This window comes from Lutra lutra, chromosome X (genome assembly GCF_902655055.1).
Source record: "Lutra lutra chromosome X, mLutLut1.2, whole genome shotgun sequence".
Taxonomy (NCBI): domain Eukaryota; kingdom Metazoa; phylum Chordata; class Mammalia; order Carnivora; family Mustelidae; genus Lutra; species Lutra lutra.
The window spans coordinates 88796050-88816986 of NC_062296.1; the positions used below are offsets into that span (position 1 = coordinate 88796050).

General features: G+C 37.7%; 2 protein-coding genes across 3 annotated transcripts in view; one reads left to right on the forward strand and one right to left on the reverse strand.

Moving 5' to 3' along the window:
• FANCB (FA complementation group B) overlaps positions 1 to 20937 on the forward strand; it is a 385712-nt gene that overhangs the window by 274092 nt on the left and 90683 nt on the right. The gene's annotated exons all lie outside the window — the stretch shown is intronic.
• Positions 1 to 20937, reverse strand: part of GLRA2 (glycine receptor alpha 2) — a 192880-nt gene that overhangs the window by 120753 nt on the left and 51190 nt on the right. For both annotated transcript variants that reach the window (XM_047715295.1, XM_047715294.1), the window contains exon 4: positions 15175 to 15398. In XM_047715295.1, the coding sequence (XP_047571251.1) occupies positions 15175 to 15398 (224 nt within the window). The remainder of the gene's footprint in view (positions 1 to 15174; positions 15399 to 20937) is intronic.

A 20937-nucleotide genomic window follows, 5' to 3' on the forward strand; every position in this document is an offset into this window, starting at 1 on the left:
CACATACCATTATTTCTGCCTTTGTGGAAGATCTCGCAAATCTACAGGGACCCAGAATTCTTGGGTCAAAACTATGAAAAGTATGGAAAACTCCACTGAGAGAAATTCCCAACAAGCATGAAACTATCTGAATTCTGTCTCAGCTGAGAACTCAGCCAATATTTTCCTTCTTCCTCATTTGTTTTTCTAATTTCCTTTCTTGATAGGTTTTGTATTGGAACCCAATGGACACCAATACAAAGAGAAAAAGTTAACGGCTCGTAGTTTGCTGAGTCAGGTCATTAGCTGAGCAAATGGGAAGAGATTGTAGAGACCTAATCAATCCCTTCATGGGTCACAGAGCCCATAATTTATGAGGTCTTGTTTACCACATATCTGCAGGCCTCAAGTTCAGACTCCCCCTCTACTTATTTTTTTCCTTTTTCATTGGAGTATACATTAAACACAGTAAAAACAACCAATCTTATGTTACAGCATAATGACATATTACATCTTTATCCACCTATCTAACAAGCACCCAGATGCAGATTTAAAATACACCCATTACCCCAGAACTTCCCCTGTACTCTCTTGCCTGGATAGAACCTTCAAAAGTAACTACCACTGTACTTCTTTTATTTTTAAGCTATTTTTTATTTTAAAAATGTTAATTTTGGGGAGGGGGGAATTAGATTGATATTATTTTCCCAAAAGGACATCTGTACTGATATGTAGAAATAGTACCAAATAAGACTGACACAAAATCATACTAAAACATGAAAAAAAATTTTATCTCTTTTACTCTGGCTCTCCATCTATTTTGGTGGGTCTTACAGAATTAAATAGTTTAATTGAAACTCAGGCTTTTTGCTGCCAGATACTGCCTACAGTGTGTCAGATATGCTCTCTTCTTCCCCGTGATCTAAAATATTAAGGCCACTGCCCCTGAGGGCACTGAGCTGAAGCCACCCATTTTCCATTCATTTTTTGTTAAAGAACTCATTTCCTGAAGCTTTATTACACATTCCCCCACTGTCACTGAGGTTGACATGCATGCATTCAGGGGACCCCTGCTCCTGTTTGCACAAGGTAAAGAATAAAGTTTCCTTACGGGGGCCCTTTTACTTTACTGAGAGAAAGAAAGCTGCGCACCCATATCTATACTAAAAGCAAAAATAAATAAATAAATAAAATGAAGCGCAGGAAGCCAGTCTCGCAAAATCTCATGTCCCTTCCTTATTCTTCCTCTCTACTCAGTTCACCCTGCCCATCAAACCGCTCTCAGGTTTATACCTTACTCCAAGTTTAAATGACTGATAGAAGCAGACATTGTAAATTGTTTCAGTTACCGTTGCATGTATCTCTCCCCTATAACAATGCAAGATCCATAAAGCTGGGGACTCTTTTTTTTTTTTTTTTTTGACCATCTTAAACAGTGCTTGGCACAGAGTATTCAGTAAATATTTGTGGAACAAATGAATGAATCAGCCTCCTAAGGCTGTGGAAATGGGAATGTACTGTGGATTTAGAAGAGAGGAACATGGTCACCAGAGCCCAGGGCTATTGCCAAATTACAAGGCAGGCAAGGGAAGCCAGGAAAGCTTGCTTGCCCCTTCTGTAAGCTGCTAAGTGGTTCTTACTAGAAGTGCGGCAAATCAAGCTGAAGGCAAGTCAGGAAGCTCAGTCCACCTGTCCTTGAGCCTTGGACAGAAAGCTGGGTCCATGGCCAGGACAGTTGTTATATAGCTAGACAGATGCTGATTAATCATTTAACTTTCCATTGTTAGGGTGGACAGAAAGCTCCCTGACTCTTGAAACAACTACCGGTTCATAAGGAACTCAGTGTTAGAAATGGGAATTCATTCTCAGTGAAAGATTCTTGAGGGGAGAAAAAAGCCATTTGAAGAAAAAATGAATTTTCAGGTAGAAATACAAATTTTAATGAGTGATCTGCTTGCTCGAAGCAAAGATTCCTAGTGTACTTTTGGGAGAGTTGATTCTAATGGTACAGGAATCTGTCTTGCTTGGAGAGGAAGGACAAAAGGATACTTTTGTGTTTTTCAGGAGAAGCAAAAGAGTCCCTGGCATATTCTTATTGTTCCTCTGTTAGGGACCATGTTTAGCACTCTGTGTAGCACACCACAAAACCCCACAGAAGGGACAGGACTTATGGTGAAGGATTTGTTTTGTTTTGTTTTTAGCATTACAATGCTGAAGGAAAAATAAAAATTTAAGTGATGACAATGATAGTATTCATAATCATAATTCTGTGAGCACTTGCTATAGGTCAAGTACTCTTATTATTTTACAGTCATGGGATACCATCACATAATGCTGTGTTCTCTTTGTTTTTAAGATAAGCAAATTGAAGCTCAGAGGTTAAGCCATTTTCCCAAAGCTACAAAACAATTAAGTTACCAAAGTTAGGTTTGAACCCAACTTTAATTGATGTCAGATCCATTTATTTTTTTCCACTCTACTACATTTTCTCCTTGTGGGGGAAAAAAAAAAAACTTAGTCGTTTATCATCCTCTTTTGTTTGCAAAGTCAACAGAGTGAGTTGTAGATACCTTAGTTGCCCTATACCTGGTCAGGGATACCCTTTTCATTTTTCTTCAGGAATCCAGACTTCTCATGATCTATTCTTTTAAAAACTCTTCTAGCCTCTCCTGGTAGCCTCACAGAGTAGAAGTGTCATTGACTAGGGATCCAGGGACCTAGGTGGTAGACCCAGTTTACCCATAAAGAGCTATTTGACCTTAACTAAATCTCTGGCCACCCACAAGCCTATCCTGTTCAAAATTTTTATGATTCTAAACTATAAGTGAAGATGACCAGATTAAAATATTTCTTCTTATAGGTGAATTTGCATTCTTGAATATAATAAAAACTTTAAATGCCAATAATAATGCTTCTTAAAATAGGAACTTTCTGGCTACCTGGGTATATCAGTGACACATTAATTGCCCCCATTGGGCTTTGTCATCCAATATCCTAGAACACAATCCAGTCTTTCCCCCAAGAACATAAGGACAGCCTTATGGTAAAATGTAGGTTTGTTGAATCTCTCCTCTCAGTTGTACTTTGAAATTTCTGAACCATGTGACATTCTAATGCCAGGGAGATTTGACAGAATGCATCCAGTATCAAACAAGAGTATCCTCTGAAGCCACCTAGACCTTAAGTGAAAGTAACCTGGGGGCAAGTTAGAAGTCAAGTTAAAAGTACATCATTAATACAACCTACAGATGGGGAAAGGATCAGGAAATGTTAGGGAGTCAGTGGATTAAAAGACACTGCCAGGCCAGTTGTCTGATCAAGATACCCTTTATCATAGTGGATTTAAACTCTGGTGGGCATAAGTGTCATCTGAATGGCATCTGAATCCAGGTTCTCAGGTCTTTTTGATAATCAGCCCAGGTAATACTGATGTTGGTGTCCTGGAGCACATCTTGAGAAGCATTACTTGCACAGGTCTCTATGGATGACTTTAATTACTGTCAATGGCAAAGATTAAAAGGAGAAAATTTTAAAAGGGAAATAGGAAGATTGAGAAAGAGGTCTGCAATTTTTCAGTGATGTTAGCACTTTCTTTGGGAAATATTACCTTCTACTTGAAACCAGAGCAGGACAATTAGGCCCAAGTGGAGTTCTAAGTGATTGTACCAGGGTTGTGAGATAGGAGGTTTTAATCATGATCCTCAGTCACAATAGAGAGTCACGCTGGTAAAGTCATGGCTGTGAAACCAAGGTTAGTCCACTGGCAACCAAGGATATGGTGGGTGTGGGGACATCTGGGTGGCTCAGTTGGTTAATCTCCAACTTTTGATTTTGGTTCAGGTCGTGATCTTAGGGTCATGGAATGGAGCCCCACATCAGGCTGTGCTCTGTGGGAGTCTGTTTGAGATTCTCGCTCTCCTCCCTTTCCCTCTGCCCTTCCCCCTGCTTGCATGTGTGCTCTCTTGCTCTCTCTCTCTCTCTCAATCTGTCTCCTCTTGCAAATAAATAAATAATCTTTTTTTTAAAAGAATATAGTGGATGTGGTCAGGAAACTGGGGTACTTGCTAAGAAGGGTAGGAGGACAGTTTCTAGGTACAGCAGAGAATAAACCAAATCCATGCCTATTAAAACACACATATGTGCAAAGGTAGACAATGGAACTCTAGTCAGGGCAGTGGCAGTGTATCAGGGCACTGTCCCTGGTCTCTGGACTCGAAAATCAGCCACTGAGAAATTTCAAAGAAAGTTGTGTGCATTGGATGAACCTCAGCTACAAATTTTACAAAGCTCATGGTACTGGGCAGGAAGGCACACAGAGCACAGAGGAAACACAGCTCCAGGTCCTCAGTGAAAAGATATTAGTGGTAAAAGGTATTAGTGTTAAAATGCCTGGGTTGTAGTCTAGCACATTCATTCAGCAATTTTTGACAAGTGTTTATTGGGCACTGTGCATACCAGACACTTGATATTACAGTTTCTCTCTCTTGAAGATCATAGTTTAATATTATTATTATTTATATATTATATGGTAATATATATTAATTATATATAGATTCTTTCAGTGGAATCTATCGCAAGAATTATGCATTCATTCTTCAACTTCTTAAAATAGTTCCCAAATCCCCATTTAAAAAATATTTCCAGATTATGTCAATCAGACACAACTGAACTGAATTAATTAAGTAAAAGGCTTTTAATTACTCTCTTGTGGCCTAGATCAGTGCTCACACTGGTTGGGTAGAACAGATACCCTCCTTACAGACCTAGATCCTGAGAGGGCACTTTGAGTGTATCAGGGAAGTAGGACTTGTAATAATCATTTGATGCTCCTAAATAAAAGCTAAGGTACCCACAAAAGGATCTTGATCTATGAAGAGCAAAAATAATTGGTCCAACTTTGGCAAGGCAGGCAAGAGATGAAATTTTTAAACTTATCTTCTGAAAACTTTGTAATTAAATGTCTGCTTCGAACTCACTCATCATAGAAAGCATAGACTAGGGTCCTGCTCACTCTAGCCCTGAGCTATTCACCTAATCTATGGGCAAGCACAGCTTGCTTGGCTGTGCTTGGCTGTGCTTGGCTGCACCTAGAAAGGCTTTCCATATAAGTAAAGATTGAAAATTCATGGTGTGTAAATTATTAGAAGTTCCAGAAAGATCCCATTGCATATCCTTGCTCAAACACCTTCCAACTCTTTGCTGCTACATATAATTAACTAACAGACATTTAGCTAAAGACTCCCATGACTATTAAGATGCAAATATAGGGAAATAATAGTGTTCTAAATACTGTTAGTCGTTTCCTCTTTTGTGTATATGAGTTGATGGACCCTCAAATTCCCTACCAATATCCCCAAGAGCAGACTTTGATACTGAGAGTATTAAATGGAAGGATGAAGCTGGATGGAAAACATGGCTTAGAACAGTGTGGCTAGGGCACCAGAAAGAAATAATTTTTTCAGTGTTGTCTAGGGCTGAACTTAAACCCCCCACTGGATCTAAGCTGTATGGTTAGACTCTATCCTCTTAATTTCAAAGAAATATAAGACCTGTTTTTCACCATTGACCTTAGGATTTGGAAGTGGTGCCTTATAGCACTGTTGGTTCATTGGCTGTTCTACTCCTCTCCCTTGACTAAAATGCCAGTGGCTGACTAGGAAGGTCCATGTTTACCAAACATTATAAAGGCATCACAGAAAATACCCATATGCATTGAGCAATACTAGCTGGGAAGGACAAAAATACAGTATCTGTTCCCATCTGTGCCTGGTCCTTTTAGAAAAATGTGCACACATATGGTTGGCCCATGTTAATTAAGTCCAAATATGGACTGGATTCAACTTGGAGAGTAACTGATAAATCTGTGGCTAAATTTTTCCAAATGCTTTGATATTTCCTGAAGAAAAATGTTTTGAAGGTGTTGAATAGGAGAGGACTAAATTGGACACCACCAGAAAGAGGAGCTCAAAGCACCGAAGACTCAACTATACTGTTCACATTTTGGTTACATTTTACATTTCAGAGTCATTTCAATGTCATTTCAATATCAAAGTATTTATTTGTACACCCAGATATTCATCAAGATAAAATATTATGAAGTCTGCACATTAGAATAATAAGAACTGACTTGTTCTTGGTCACTTTATGTCTAAGAGTGCTGCATAGCAATTTTCTTAGCCATTCGGTATCTAAAAGTATCATATAATAATTTTCTTAACATTTTGTTTGGGATTATTTTACTTTTGGCAAAAGAGAAAGGGAACAAATGCTTATGAACTGCAAATAGGGTTTTAAGATAACCAAAGTAACTTTGTATATGCTAACAGCGGTGAGAAAAACTGCTACTTTGTGAGTATTTTACTTCATTAAGACTTCTATTGTGATAACTGTTGGAGAGTGCTGGCCACTGTTTCTGGTGGCAAAGGCTGGAGATACAATGGAGCCCTGGTCAGATGGTAGGATGCTCCATCCTTGACTAGGTAACACTGAAATCCAGCACAGTTCCTCAGTTTACTCTTAACAAGAAGCTAGAGAGGAGATCTAAGCCATTATCTGAAAGAAGATGCATCTATCAATTCTATTATAAGCTAAATGCCTCTCACAAGGAGGAAACCCAAGGCAAGGAGGATATCCATCTGCTTGAAACTAGGTATGGAAGGTGAGAGGAGCCTCAGTGTTAACAGGTACTGAATAAGGAAATGTTTATGTGTATGGGTTAAGGGGAATAGGGAGAGCTGTCTCCCCCCTTTCCTCCCTTTCATCTTACAGCCACCTCGGGGTTATTATGACATTCATTGAACGTTTAGTATGAATCTGGAATTGAGAAAAGCTGAAGATCAATGAAAGGTTAAATGACTTCTCATGGCCACTTAGTAAGATTGGATTTGACTCCTAGTCTTCCTAAATCTGAGAACTGATCTCAGAACTGACATCTTCCCCAACCCCACAGCATTCTGTCTGTAATCGCCACCTCATTTACTGTTTTCTATCCTTTATTTAACTGCTAAAATTTAGCAAAATATCCCTACTAAAGTGAAACATCAAATAAAGCATTTGTTTTATTGTCCTTTGAAGGAATGATCACTCAGCTATGGGATGGCCTTGCTCTGAGTGTGTGTCATGTGTAGAACTTTACATAATTATGTATGTCTTTAATTGTCTTTCAATGACTGTCCAGTGATAAGTGTGTTCTCTTCAGTACAGATGTTGGTTTGTAGCTTTAAATGCCACAAGCAAGGATACACTTGTTGGAGAGACTGCTGAACTTTGAGGATGTAAAATTTTTTCCCATTTTAAAATGGATTGTCCTTCTTTTGGATTATGTGCTATGAGAATGCAGTAAAGCAATTCATGTGTCTCATAAGAACCATGGCGATATTATACCTATTTATTTTGGGATTAATACCATCCAGGGAGGCTTTCAAAGGCAGCAGTATGGACCAGGTAGGGGCCCATGTTAACATGAGTTAAACAGGCTCGCTAGGACTTCTGAATTTCCTTTGGCTTCCTGCCACAAGAAAACGCAGATAATGAGTAATAGCAGACTAGCTCTTTGACTCTGCTGGCTCAAATATACCATGTAATTTCCTTTAACCTACATACCTAGTCAGTAATTGCCCCAGCCAACCATCTTTGTATAATTGTCTAAAAGTATATAAACCCATAATTCATGAATACATTCTAAAATAATATCTCATGGATACTCCTGCTGAGTGAATCAGAGGATATAAATGATCTAATTTGCAATCAGGAACTTTCTCAATAGGGAGTTTAGTATTGACTATTTGTCATTGTGAAAACTATATTTTGAACACAAGGCTGCCTCTTAAACTACAGGTAGTCCAATATTTGCTGCCCCACTCCAAAATGAGGATTCTCTTCTCAAGAATTGGATATTTGACTTGTGAGAGAAAGACTCAAAGATCCAAAAGTAAAAAAAAAAAAAAAAATCCAAAAGTAGTTTGAGATACGCATCTTAAACTTCAGAATCCTCTCTTGCTTACTCCCAAACCCTAAAGGTACACAGAGAATTCACTCTTATTTCCTCATTCAGAGGGAATTTTGTGGGTGGAAAGGAGATCTTTTTTTTTTTTTTAAAGATTTTTATTTATTTGAGAGAGAGCGAGAGAGCATGAAAGAGAAGAGGTCAGAGGGAGAAGCAGACTCCCTGCCAAGCAGGGAGCCCAATGCGGGACTCGATCCTGGGACTCCAGGATCATAACCTGAGCTGAAAGCAGTTGCTCAACCAACTGAGCCACCCAGGCACCCCTGGAAAGGAGGTCATTTTGAGTTATAAATGTACGATAGAGCTATAAAGAGCCTCAGATTTTATCTAATCTTTTCTAGTTCAATCTCATGTTATGGATGAGGAAACTAAGACTCAGAATGACTGATGGGGTTAGAAAAGCAGTTCAATAAGCCTGGAGGATACAGTAAATGATGCAAACAAGTGTGGACTTCCTGATGCTCTGAGCTACCTTCTCAATATTCTGTTCTTCACACCATCACCCTCAGAGCAAACCCTGATGAATATTAATGCAGTGGAAAGTTACCTCCAAAAGGAGGAAAATCTACTGGTTGCTATTGCTAGTCCAATCAGGTAAGCAGTCAAGGACAAGTGTTCATGCCAGCTGCCACATATTCATTGCACAATTCCCTCTTTTCCTCCAAACAAGGGTAAAATCCTAATGCTATTGTATCTGAACCAGTATTATGCCCATGAGTATATGTGAATTTCTGAACCCAATCAGAAGCTTGACAGAGCTTTCCAGCACTTTAAGAATCTGTCATATATAGGGCACACTATCTAAACTCTAATACTTGTACCCTCAGTGGTGTCTTTTTTGAGAACCGCTGCTTCCCACCCTCCCAACCTTGCTTGACTCTAGAAAGAATGGAATCCTTGGGGTTTCCATGGCATTTCCCAGCACTTCTCTGAAGACTCACTGCTTAATTCTGATGTGGGCGCTTATGCTACAGTCATTAATTACTGCATTAAGTCAAGTCACAGAACTAATGAGGATTTGGACACATAATTGGAAAATGAGAATGTAATTTTGCTGGGATTATAGGATAGAAAGATAAACATGGTTCAAATAGGCACAGAGACAAGAAATCACAGCTCTTATAGTTGCCTTCTAACAGAAAATATGGGCTTACGTGTCTCCTCAAAATTGAGAATAAGATAATCCAACTATCACCATTGGTAACATTTAGGCAGGTCTAAGTTCACTGTGCATTTTATTTTCAGCTCTGACATCTAAATAGAGAATTTTCTTTTTTCCTATGCCATAAAAATCATTCTGTAACTAAAGTTAGAATCTTTTGAAGTTCTTGCATCAAGCTCCAGATGAGTCAAAGATAGGAGGTTATGTGAGAAAAGTTGGCCTTTTATGCGTGTGGGTAGAGTCGGTCATTAGACAGGATTATTTGGGGAGCTTCATTGGACGTCTGTCTAGAAATCTACACTCCACCTACTCTCAGTGGTGCCTTAATCTATTATCAGAGGGAGAGGCATGTCAATCCCTAAGAGTTCTCTATTACAACTCAAGTACTACTGGGAAGGTAGAACACTGAATCATCCACACCTAGAATCATGAATTGAATCAAAAGAGATTAATAAGAAAATCACCTCCAACACCTTAAAAGAATAAGTTTCAGGTCGGATAATGTTTGATGATGAGGGGGAGGAGATAGCTTGGTGATAAGGGGTACTATTGTGGAGGAGAAATCCCGTAATTATTTATGGCTTGGAGGACTCTGTGTAGTTGGAGAGTAGCATAAGACCCCTAGGTACTTGGTCAGTCAAACAAGAAGACACTGAAGGCAAACAGTATTTCCTTACCAACTTTGCTTCAGGTATACCCATTCTGAGGGTATGCAATAAATATTAAAGCAGAATTGTTAGCAGTTGGAGGATCATAACTTCATTAAGGACCTTTTCCTCTAAACAAACAAACAGAAGTGCTGAATACCCCCATATAGGAAATACGCATACACTTTAGGGAGATTCAAGGACCTGCTAGAGTTTTCACTGAACCCTCAGGTTAAGAACACCCACTCTATTTTAGGGTCACACTCAAGGAGTGGGTCTGTCCTATCCTTAATGTCTGGAATTTGTAGGGATCTGTCTTGAGCAACTTACTCTTTGTCTTAGAGCCTAGAACAGAAAGCACAATAATTAAATTACAAGAAAATATGAGGACCCTAGAGTATACGGCAATTCCACTTTTAATCTGTATCCTTATAACATATATTGTATTCTACTAATGGTCTTAACTAAATCATCTCTTTTTAAAGATGAAGAAATAGAAATTCAGAGAGTAAGACATTTCCCTAGGTCATTCAGCAAGTTCTGAGGCCAGAAACTCAAGCCCAAGGGTATTTTACTCTAAAATCCTTGTCTACTGTAGTATCAGAAATAACCAGGGTAGCATTCAGCATCATAAGTTTCAGAGTAGGAGCCCCAAAGTGTACAGCAAAGTGAAAACTGGGAGATGAAGAACATGTTGGTGCTGAAGTGAAACACACTGTAAAATTAAATTAGCAACATAGTGTTGATGACCAAGCATATGTCTACTAAATCTAGTGGGACAAAAATGTATGAAAGTAAAAACAGTGAGGTAATTCCCTCCATTCTTCCAAAAATGGTAGCCATTTGTTTATCATGTTAACAAATGTAGGAAAAAGCTACTGATTTAAGTTGTAGCAACTGTGATGTAAGTTATATAAGGAAGAATTTCTACATAATGTTAGAGTAACTTATTATAGGATCCAAAGCGAGAATACAAAGTTTCCTTCTCTGAGGGTCCTAAAAACGAAAATGAGTTCTCAACAGGTTGCCTGAAGGTAGGAAAGTTGACTTAATGACTTTAATGGTTCTCTTCAGCCCTTTTATCCCTGGGATAGTAAAATTTTTTAGAAAGTAGTTACGTTATGTTAGTGACATATGCTGTTTAAAACCATCAAATTGCATCAAATTGTTGCACCTTGAACTGAAAGTCAATTGTTGCACCCTGAATTTAAACAGTCTTTTCAGACATTTGCAAAATTTGAAGAAACTTTATGTTCTCATCTTAAATCTTACCTTCTTCCTCCAATAGTTCTTTGAAAAATGATTCCCAAAAAGGTTGGTTCCAAAATGACCTGCCTTTTGAATTGTATTTGTTCCTGTCTTTGGACTTGAGTTGAAGCAAATGAAGAATTAATGTGCAGTAGGAGATGATAGCATTGAAATAGAAGTCAAGAGCTTTGATTCTTGGCCTAGCTTTCCCATTTATAGGCTCCATTATTTAACCTCATCTAACTTGCTGAAAGAAGTCACTTCCTCATTGGTAAAACAAGGGTATTGGATTAGATACTTTGCAACATAATACCTTCAAATTAAAAAAATAATCCTGAGGTTCTATAAAAGTCAGAATGCTGGCAGAAAATTCTCAGAAGCAATAGAAAGTAAAGAAAGAAAACAAATATTAGCACAGACGTTGTGGACAAGTGAGACAAGTTGCTCCTCTCCAAAAATACCTTCTCCTTTTTTCTTTCTTATTGCACACCATATGCCATGGTGCCCTGACTTTTACTGCAATCCATTATATTCAATTCAATAAATATTATTTGAGTAATAATATGTACAATACTCAAGGCTCACCTCACTATTCCACTATGGATTCAGGCCTTTTTAAGTAACATGAATTTAGAATTTGACTCTAAAGGGAATGTAGAAAGCAAGATGTGTGTCCTTGGTTATACTTTGGTCATGGATGATCAATACTTAATGTAGTAGGTCAACAAAAACTTAAAAAGAAAACAAAGAGTAAGATCCAATGTATTAGGGAAGTGAATATCAAAGAAGAAATCAGAAGAGAAGTGGACAAATATAGATTTGACAACTTCTCACCAGCAAAGACTGTGTCCTGCCGAACTGGATAGAAATTTTCTAACAATGATCTAACATTTTTAGCTCCTATTTAAAAGATTTGTTTGAATTTTACTTAAGTACACCAAGTGTTGGAATCTGCAGGATACTTGTGGAGTTTTAGTCTACTGTCCCCTCTTTTTTAAACTGCTGTCTTTTAGGAAGTTTCCTGAAAAATGTGATCTTGCTTGTTATGAAATCAATGGACTGCATAGTTCTCTTTGTGTTCTGTTTGGGCGTCAAAGCCTTAGGCTTTGGTTTCCATGCGGAGTTAATTTTACTTCTGCTTCTACAAAGCCGAGAAAGCATGGAATGTTCATGGATGAAATGCTATCCTCCATTTGTTTTAGGTTTCAGAAAATGCAAATATAAAACATCACCAGAGAACATTATATTTTTAATGTGGACCAATGTTTAAGTAGTTATTTAAATACATAAGGTAGAGGCAATTCATGAATTTTTCTTTGGTACTTCAGTTGTATCCCTTCCTCGTATCTTTATTAATCATCTTCATCCTGATTTCTCATCTTCATAGGCATCAAATGTACTATCAGAATGAAAATTTCGTATCAGCTCTTTACAGCTTAGTATGAATGTAAGTCAATGGATTCCCTCTTCTATAGATATTTACATTGTAAACCTGAGAGTAGAGAGAAAATCTTTCCTAATGCAACATCAGCAGGAATCTTTCCAGCACCGTTAAGACATCAGAAACTGTCACCTGCTTGGCCTTAAACTTGAATCGGACCTGCAGCTGGGCATATATTAGCACTAATTACTCCTTGCCTTCTAGTTAAATTGAGTCCAGTGACTCAAGTAAACAGATAAGTAGGTACCAGGCCCTGAATTCTAACAAGATTTGAGTCACACATTCATTTGCAAAGTAAGAGCCACTTTTCTTTTCCTTGTTCCTCATTTATTCCTATTATTGAATTTATCTTATGTCTGCCTGCCTTGTTAGACTGGAGCCCTTCCAGGGCAGAGACTGTATCTTACTCAGCTCTGGGTCTCTAGGCCTAGCACAGTGTCTGGCTCATTGAAAATCCTTCCAAGCAAATAATTAGATTCCTGTCGTTCAATTCTCTCAAGAGCTGTGTTTCTCTAAAATGGCATGCCCAGTTCTCCTACACCAAGGATCTTTCCTCTGATTTCATAGAGCACCCAAAATGAAGGAAAAATCTAAAGCAGCCTGTGCCGGGACAAACTCTACCCAATCTAAAACAATTGTCAGGGTGTTTCAGAGCTTATAATATGCTACAGTGCAAATGAGAGATGGAAGAATTGCCGGATCTAGGTCTGGGGAACATTATATTCTTCATGGTTCTAGATTGGAAAGGCCTTCATAGAACAGAAGGGAAAAAACTTGGTTTTATTTCAGCAGTACACGATGCCAGGTATTTACTAGAGCAAATGCCACCCAAGGCCCAGGGGGTTAGCTGAAGCAGCTGATACCCTGTGCTGCTTTTTATAACTCTCCTCCCTAGCACCACGCTCCGCATATGTCCCATTTCATCAGGTCACATCAACTTAGGTTGTGCCCAATACTGCATCTTACATCAAACACATGAAATATTCTGCTTCCTTAAAATGTTTATAAAAATAAAAATAAAAGTAAAGTTCCTTAAAAATCAAGTGGAGGAAGTTTCCTGGTTTTTATGTAAGCAGTAACTTTGCCAATTTTTACAAATAAGCAGCCTCTTTCATTCCACAAGACACCCAGTCTGTCAGCCATCAGCAAACTGTGAAATTACCAGGTTAAGAATGGAATATGCGGTGCAGACCTAAATTGTATACAGTTGTGAAATGAGGTTTGATGGTGGTGACTCTACAGACTTTTGAAGATTATTTGCAAGGATACAAGCTGTCTGTCCATTTTCTTTTGTGATAAGATTGGAGAGAAAGGGAATATTCTATAAAACATCTTTAAAATGTCAATATTTATTTAATAAATATCTCTCATATACAGTACATCTTCTTGGACCTTCCAAAGGAGTTACAGAAGGTGCAAAATCTAAATGTCTTGGCTTTAAAGAGCTTACTATTAGGAAAAAATGTTAACTTTAAAATACAGACAGCCATCATTTCATTTACTGAGCACATACTCTGTGTCAGGTACTATGGCAAGTATTTCTATATGCATCTATATGTATCAGAGATTGGCAAATTATGACCAAAGGGCCAAATCTAGTCCACTCTCTAGTTTTATAAATAACATTTTTGAAGCACAGAACACTCAGGTGTTTGAATATTGTCTATGGCTTGCTTTTGTGCTACAATGGTAGTGTTGAGTAGTTGTGACAGAGTTGAGACAGTCTGACCTACACAGCTGAGGTACTTACTGTCTAGACCTTTACAGAAAATATTTGCTGACCTCTACTCTCTAATCTATATTATTCATTCTCACAAGAATACTTAGAGATAAATATAGTGCTCCTTTTTTTTACAATTAGGTAACTGAAAGTTATGGGTTATGTAACTTAGTGACAAAATTTGGATTCAATTCGAGATTGTGTGACTCCAAAGATCCATGTTCTTATGCTAAATTCATATACAAAAATAGCCAAAATATGAGGTAAGAAGAAATAAGAGCCTTATAGAATCACAGAGGAACTAGAGTTCAGAAAAGAAAGATAGGATTTTAGGTTAGGGTGATAACGATTCTATAGAAGATCATATTTGAATGTAAAAGCGAAAATGGATCTCGAGATTTGTCACTCCCAAGCTCAAGCCCAGGAAAAGTTGAGAGATCAAGGTTACATGTTTGGTTAGAAGCAGATCTGAGATGAGAACTAGTTTTTCACTCACCCAGACCAAAGTATACTGTCAATGACCATGCTGAGCCATTGAATGTTTTTGTATGTGTGGTTACACGTTATAGAATGGCAAAATTATTTGAAATGGAGAATTTTTACATTATGCTCAATGATTAATTGAACTAAAGGCCTGTACTTCTTTTATTGAAGCAATCAAAAATACACATATGCAAGTATTTACATGATATCCACTCACTGTCTTCATATATATATAATAAATTTATATATGCAAATTATATACATGTAAATTTTATATATAAATAAAAAATATATGTATTTTGTTGTTGTGGAGAATCATACTTCTGAGCCCATGGGAACGTCTGGCATTCTCACCAATTTTAAGATTCAAATGATAACCAAGAGACCACAAAATCCAAATGATTATATACAACTTAGCCACTAGAATCAGGCAGCACTAGGCCAGGAGAGAAATGGAGAAGTAGATAGGTACAGCCAACAGAAGCTTACCTGATACTGTAGAGTACTTTGCCATTTTTTGAAATTCGAAGCAATTTGTTGTCAGTGGTGACATCATGGAAGTTGGCTCCCTTCTCATTGGCAAAGAATAAATCTGGTTTCCAAATGGAGTCAAGCATGGATGGGTCCAAGTCCAGGGAATCATCAGGGTACTCACTATATGCCAGCCGTGAATCATTCCACTGTTGTCTCAGAAAAATGTTCACTCGGTAGTCCTATGGAAATCCCATGCATAAGAGTTACTTATCATGCAGTCTGGCATAAGAGGTCCATCTACATTTCCCCTCTCTTCTCCCTGATTTGGTGCAATATCCGTGTCTATACAAACCAGGCTATGTATATCTTGGCCAAAATAAAACACTCAGTTCTATTAGGAGTGGAAACAGAGGGGAGAAAGAAAGAAGGCTCAACCAAACCAGAACACTAATGGAACACGTTGAATTGATTGAATTTTTTTATGCTTAAATTTAAATCACTCATCCTGGGAGGAAATAATATTAGCTCAAGCTGGTTTTTCCATAGAAAAAGGTAACCATGAGTACAGAAGTCACACTGTGATGGTAGATTGTCAAAACTGATTCATTTTCCACATCAGAAATGACATATCTCTATTCTCATTCTGCTCAGATGCTCTGGGCAAAAGGAAACCCACTCTGTAATTTTGGTAGTAGAAATCTTATTATAAAACTCTGACATGATGGGACAATATTTTAAAATTCATCTCCATAAATATTAAGATGCTTCATGTTGACAAGATAATCCTCTCACACTACTTACTTTAAAAATTCTTAAATATTTTATCATTTCTCTGAATGGGTTGTATCTATAGTAGTTGATACTTCATCAATACAGAGATATTTTTCATGTTTTCCTAATCTGAGCACCTTATGATGAAGGTGTTCTTCCTTATGGAAGTGTCATTCCCACTTGATCTGGGAATTTACTTCTTTGTCAGTAAATCAGCCTGAGGCAGTGACTTCTTTTCTGGGAATATCTACTCAAAGATCTTTCTTTAGGTTTGTGAAAACTGTTGCTTTGCTTGGTGGAGTGGACCCCAAAAGAGGCTTTAACAGTATTCTCTAGTCAAGCAGTACTATAGTTCAGAGCTAAGAGTTGTTCACTCCTGATACTTATGGTCACTTAGGGTGATACATACTCATACCTTCTTACTCTCTTTCCTTTTCATTTTTCACTGTTTGCTCCATCCCCACATCTTTGGCACCTGGATTTTTGGTCATTGTTTATTTTACTCTAATGGTGACCACCTTGCCCAGGTTTGCCTGAGAACCTCCCACTTTTAACCCCCGAAGTCACATATTCAGGGGACCCATTCAGTTCTAGGCAAAACTAGGATGGTTGATTACTCTATTAGGTACAGTGGAGACCACCTCAGGATGGTCAGTTGGGGTTCATTCCCTCAGGGCCAAAAGAAAAAAAATAAGTTGTAAAGATTAGGGTATGTGGAAAATTCCTTCTACTAAGCTATCTAAACTCCTATGACATTTTTTCAAATACAGCCATCCTAATTTATCAGGCTGACAGAGTATTTTGGAGGTGATAGGTGTTGGAAATAGTGCCCAACATAGGTTTAAAGAATACTAATAACCAAATAATTACTAATTTCTGAAAGTCAGTCATCAAAACCCAGCTCATTTGGAAAGGCTGAAATATTAAAAGAAATAACCTTAAGGTAGGTTCTCTGTTGTACAACATAAGAACTTTCTGACTTGGAAAATTTTATCAGCTGACTTTTATTTGGGATTTTACCAGGAATGCATGGCAAATTTTCAAATCTAAGAGGGCACTATTGTGGGCCTAGTCAGGCTTCTATCCCATCCTGTTTGCTCACTCACTCCTCAAGCGAGTGAATTAAGGGAATAGCAGAATCTCAAAGATGTTCCCATCATATAGTTTTGGAATTGTTCAAAGGGACCAGAGGATTGTAACTGGAGATAATCAGTTCAGTGTTTCATTGGCAACAGGAGTTACTGGAAGCTTTGGAATTGTGTGAATAAAGAGTGAGGTTGTGTGATATGTAAAAAAAAAAATCAAAAGGGGGGCTATTGGAAATATAATAATCCAACTTACATCTAAGTATGAACTAGGTACATCAACTATGAGCTTTCCTTAAGGTTTTCTGAGGGAGAAAAAAATGCAGCTTCTCCAGTGTTTGACATCTACTCTTTAGGGTAGGAACCAGTTTTCCTTAACAAAATGTTGTGTGTGGGAGGGGTTGTGAAGGGATTGGGGGTGGTCTATGAGCTTGTTTCAGTAGGAAGTAGGAGAGAAGAGAATCTCAGAGAATCTCGTCCCTTAGACATTTCTGGAGGTAAGAAACTCTAAGTAGAGTTTCTTACTGGTTAGTCTAGTGGACAGCTAGAATAGAGGTGAATAGGTTAAATATCTTAGGCCATTGGGAAGCCAAGGAGGCCCCACCCCTGCCCAGGAAGCACTTATAGGATGGGAAAGACCAGAGAAGCCAGATAGACAGTACTGGGCACCAAAATCACCAAGAGAACATCATTGCAATCCTCCCTTGAGCCTGAGAATGACTTAAAACTGTATATTGAGAGACTCTAGAAAATATTACATGATGACATACAATATGAAAACATTGACCTTTAAAAAAATCTTAATATAAATTTTCACAGCTAATGTGCATCTTTTAAAAAAGTCTTTCCCATGAGTATTTTTCTCCAGTGTTTCCTGGTTTTCTACTTTGAATTTTATATATAGAAATGATAAAATAGATTTTCCCAATATTAGAACTTGAAAAAGAATACTGAGTCTGTCATATCACAATAAAACCATTAAATGTCCAACAGTCAATTTAAAATAAATTAATCCTATTCATAAGCAAGGATAAGTAGAAAACTTAGAGGAAAAATATAGTTTGTGCCACAATGACAAGAATTATATGGAATACAACTTTTATTAGATATTTTGGGGGTATTTGTTCTTTATATAAATATATAAGAATTAAAATTTTCCATGCTTTTGTTTATGATGATATACGCTATTCTAAAATAAACAGCAGCCCTTAAAACCTTTTAGAAAAAGACATCCAAGGAACTACAGCCATAGACATCCAAGGAGAAGATTTTTCTGGGACTGGACCTTTGTAACTCAGTTCACTATGATTTTCACTGTAGGGTAAAAATTTGACACATGTGATTTCTCTCTGCATCATCTCTGTTTATTTAGAGTTAAGTTTATTTCCTCATGATATTCCAAACCACAGGAGATAGTTATATTCTTCTGTAGTTTTGCTTTGTCTTTGTGTTTGCTTCTAGGTTTAATAAAATATTAAAGGCGGAGTAAATATTGAGAGACATGCTTAAATGTAGACTGAATTTTCCCTTATACTGCCTTCTCTCTACAAAGACATTCTACTTCAAATAAATGTCATATACTTCATATTACAATTTGTTTTCGTATGATTGACTGAGTATTAGATTAGGTCCTGGAAACATTCGAATGAAAAAATATGTATATATGTGCAAATACATATGTATTTTTTCTAAGTCATATAATCTTTATTATATTCTTAACACAGGTACTACAAGTACCTACATTCCATACTATGATTTCACATCGAGTTTATTATTTCTAAAGTTTCACTTTTCCTAATACCCTCTAATCCTATGCCCATGCCACAGATGGTTTCCTTAAGTTGAATTATTTTGGTACTACTGTATTTGGTCCAGCATTTATGCACAGAAACTGCCACTCTGTTTCATACATACTTGCATTAAACCTTACTGTTACTCTCTTATTATTTTTATATGTATACATTTCTCCATCCAATTATGTTATAAAGTTATCAACCACAAGGATTTGCTTTGTTGATTCCCCACAGTGCCAGTTTGGCCCTTTGGTTTTAACCTCTGGCTACACTGCAGTAAAGTTTTCATCCTCCTGAGTCTGTGCTCACTTTGATATGGGAAGTTAGCCTTGAATTTGAAATTTGTGGGAGGGTGCACTTGTTTCATGATGAATTCAGGCTTTAACATTGCACTGTTAATTTAGAGACCAAAGTCACCTTCTATCTCAGTTGAACAAAATGCCAGGCTTGGGGTAGATTCTTGGTTCTTCCTTAAGAAGTCAGAAATAAGAAATGTAGCTACCTGCTCTTCCTGCTAAGTTAGTATCTCCTCATGACTTGCTGATGCAGCTATAGAATGAAAGGGAGCCCATCATGTCAGTTCAGCAGTCCCAGCCCAGCAGGTGTCTTCCTAAGGGGCTGTCTACCTCTTATCCACTTCCTCAGAACGTGATTTCAGATCCAAGATGAAAGACCGCTTCGCTCTGCTGCAGTAACCAGCAGAGCATATGGAACTTATCTTGTGCGGACAAGTTTGGGGGAGCTGGAATTATATTATGGAGATACTCTCTGAGGGAACACATTTCATGCATTTTTAGCTCTTTCTCCCCCACCTCAAATCCGTTAAACAAGGAGGGAGTCAGGATTTGCTACTGTGGCATGGGGAGTGTTCCAGCACTCACTGGTCCGAGTCACATTCTAGCCACCCAGATGTTTGAGACTCTCTCCTCTTCATTTTCTGATGGCCCAGGCTTGGGAAGAGCTGCATGCAGATGGTATGCAAATACTCTTGGCCTTTACTGACATTATAATATCCCCAAAGTATGTCTCTATATCAGGAAAGTGGGAGTTGCAATATACTCCCCATCCTCTAAACTCACTCACCATCAGCAACTAAAGTAAAGGAGCGGGGGAGAAAAAGAAATGGTAAATTGACATTCTCAAAACAAAATATAACCTGTTTCATCATACATTCCTTACTAGTCTCCTAAGTGTCATTTGGAACCACAAAAATCTTGTTCTACAGAAATCTCTTAATACAGGGTCAACTAGCAATGACCATCAACAGATCCTTGTGATTCTTCATGAAGAAAAGTGTGTATTTTAGGGGCACTTGGGTGGTTCAGTCCATTAACTATCCAACTCTTGATCTCAGCTCAGGTCTTAATCCCAGGGTCATGAGTTCAAACCCCAGGCTGGGCTCCACGCCGGAGCCTACTTAAAAAAAAAAAAAAAAAAGACGTGTATTTTGGAATAATGTATATCATCATAATGACTCATGAAAGTTTTCCTTAGAATAACACAAATACATTGTCTTCCAATCACATATCTTCAGCACTAACATATCAGAGGAGTAAGAGGCAGTATTGGGTCTATAAGTAAGCCTATGCTTTGTGGGCAGGTAATACCAATAGTAATTTAATGAGATAACATCAAACATAAGAGGAGCAAACTCAATAGAACCGGAAGAAAGTCATCCTGAGTTCTTAAAATGGATAGTCATTGTCTCTTATTTAGAAACAAACAAATACCCAAGCTGGATCCTTTAATAAAGCTATCAGGGCTATAGAGTGAGAATGGGGGAAAGGGGGAAAAATTGATATGTTTAGAAACTCAAAATTCTGAGGCATTCTTGGAAAAATTCCTTCCAGAAAACAGAGAGAAAGCAAAAATATTATTGCTCTCCAATAGCACTGGGACATGTCCTCAGTGACCATATACATTACTATGCAGAAAAACTAAGGGTCTGATGTTCTGACTTCAATTAAAGACAGTTCAGAGAAAAATCTGGTTCTGTTTAACTTTTTTGACCAATTTTCTTTCAGTCAGAATTTGTGAAAGTGTCAGTCAATTCACGGGTGGGGGAATCTCAAGGTTTGGGTAAGGGAAGCTTGGGCTACAATGATATTCTCTGGCGCAGAGGATGGCTT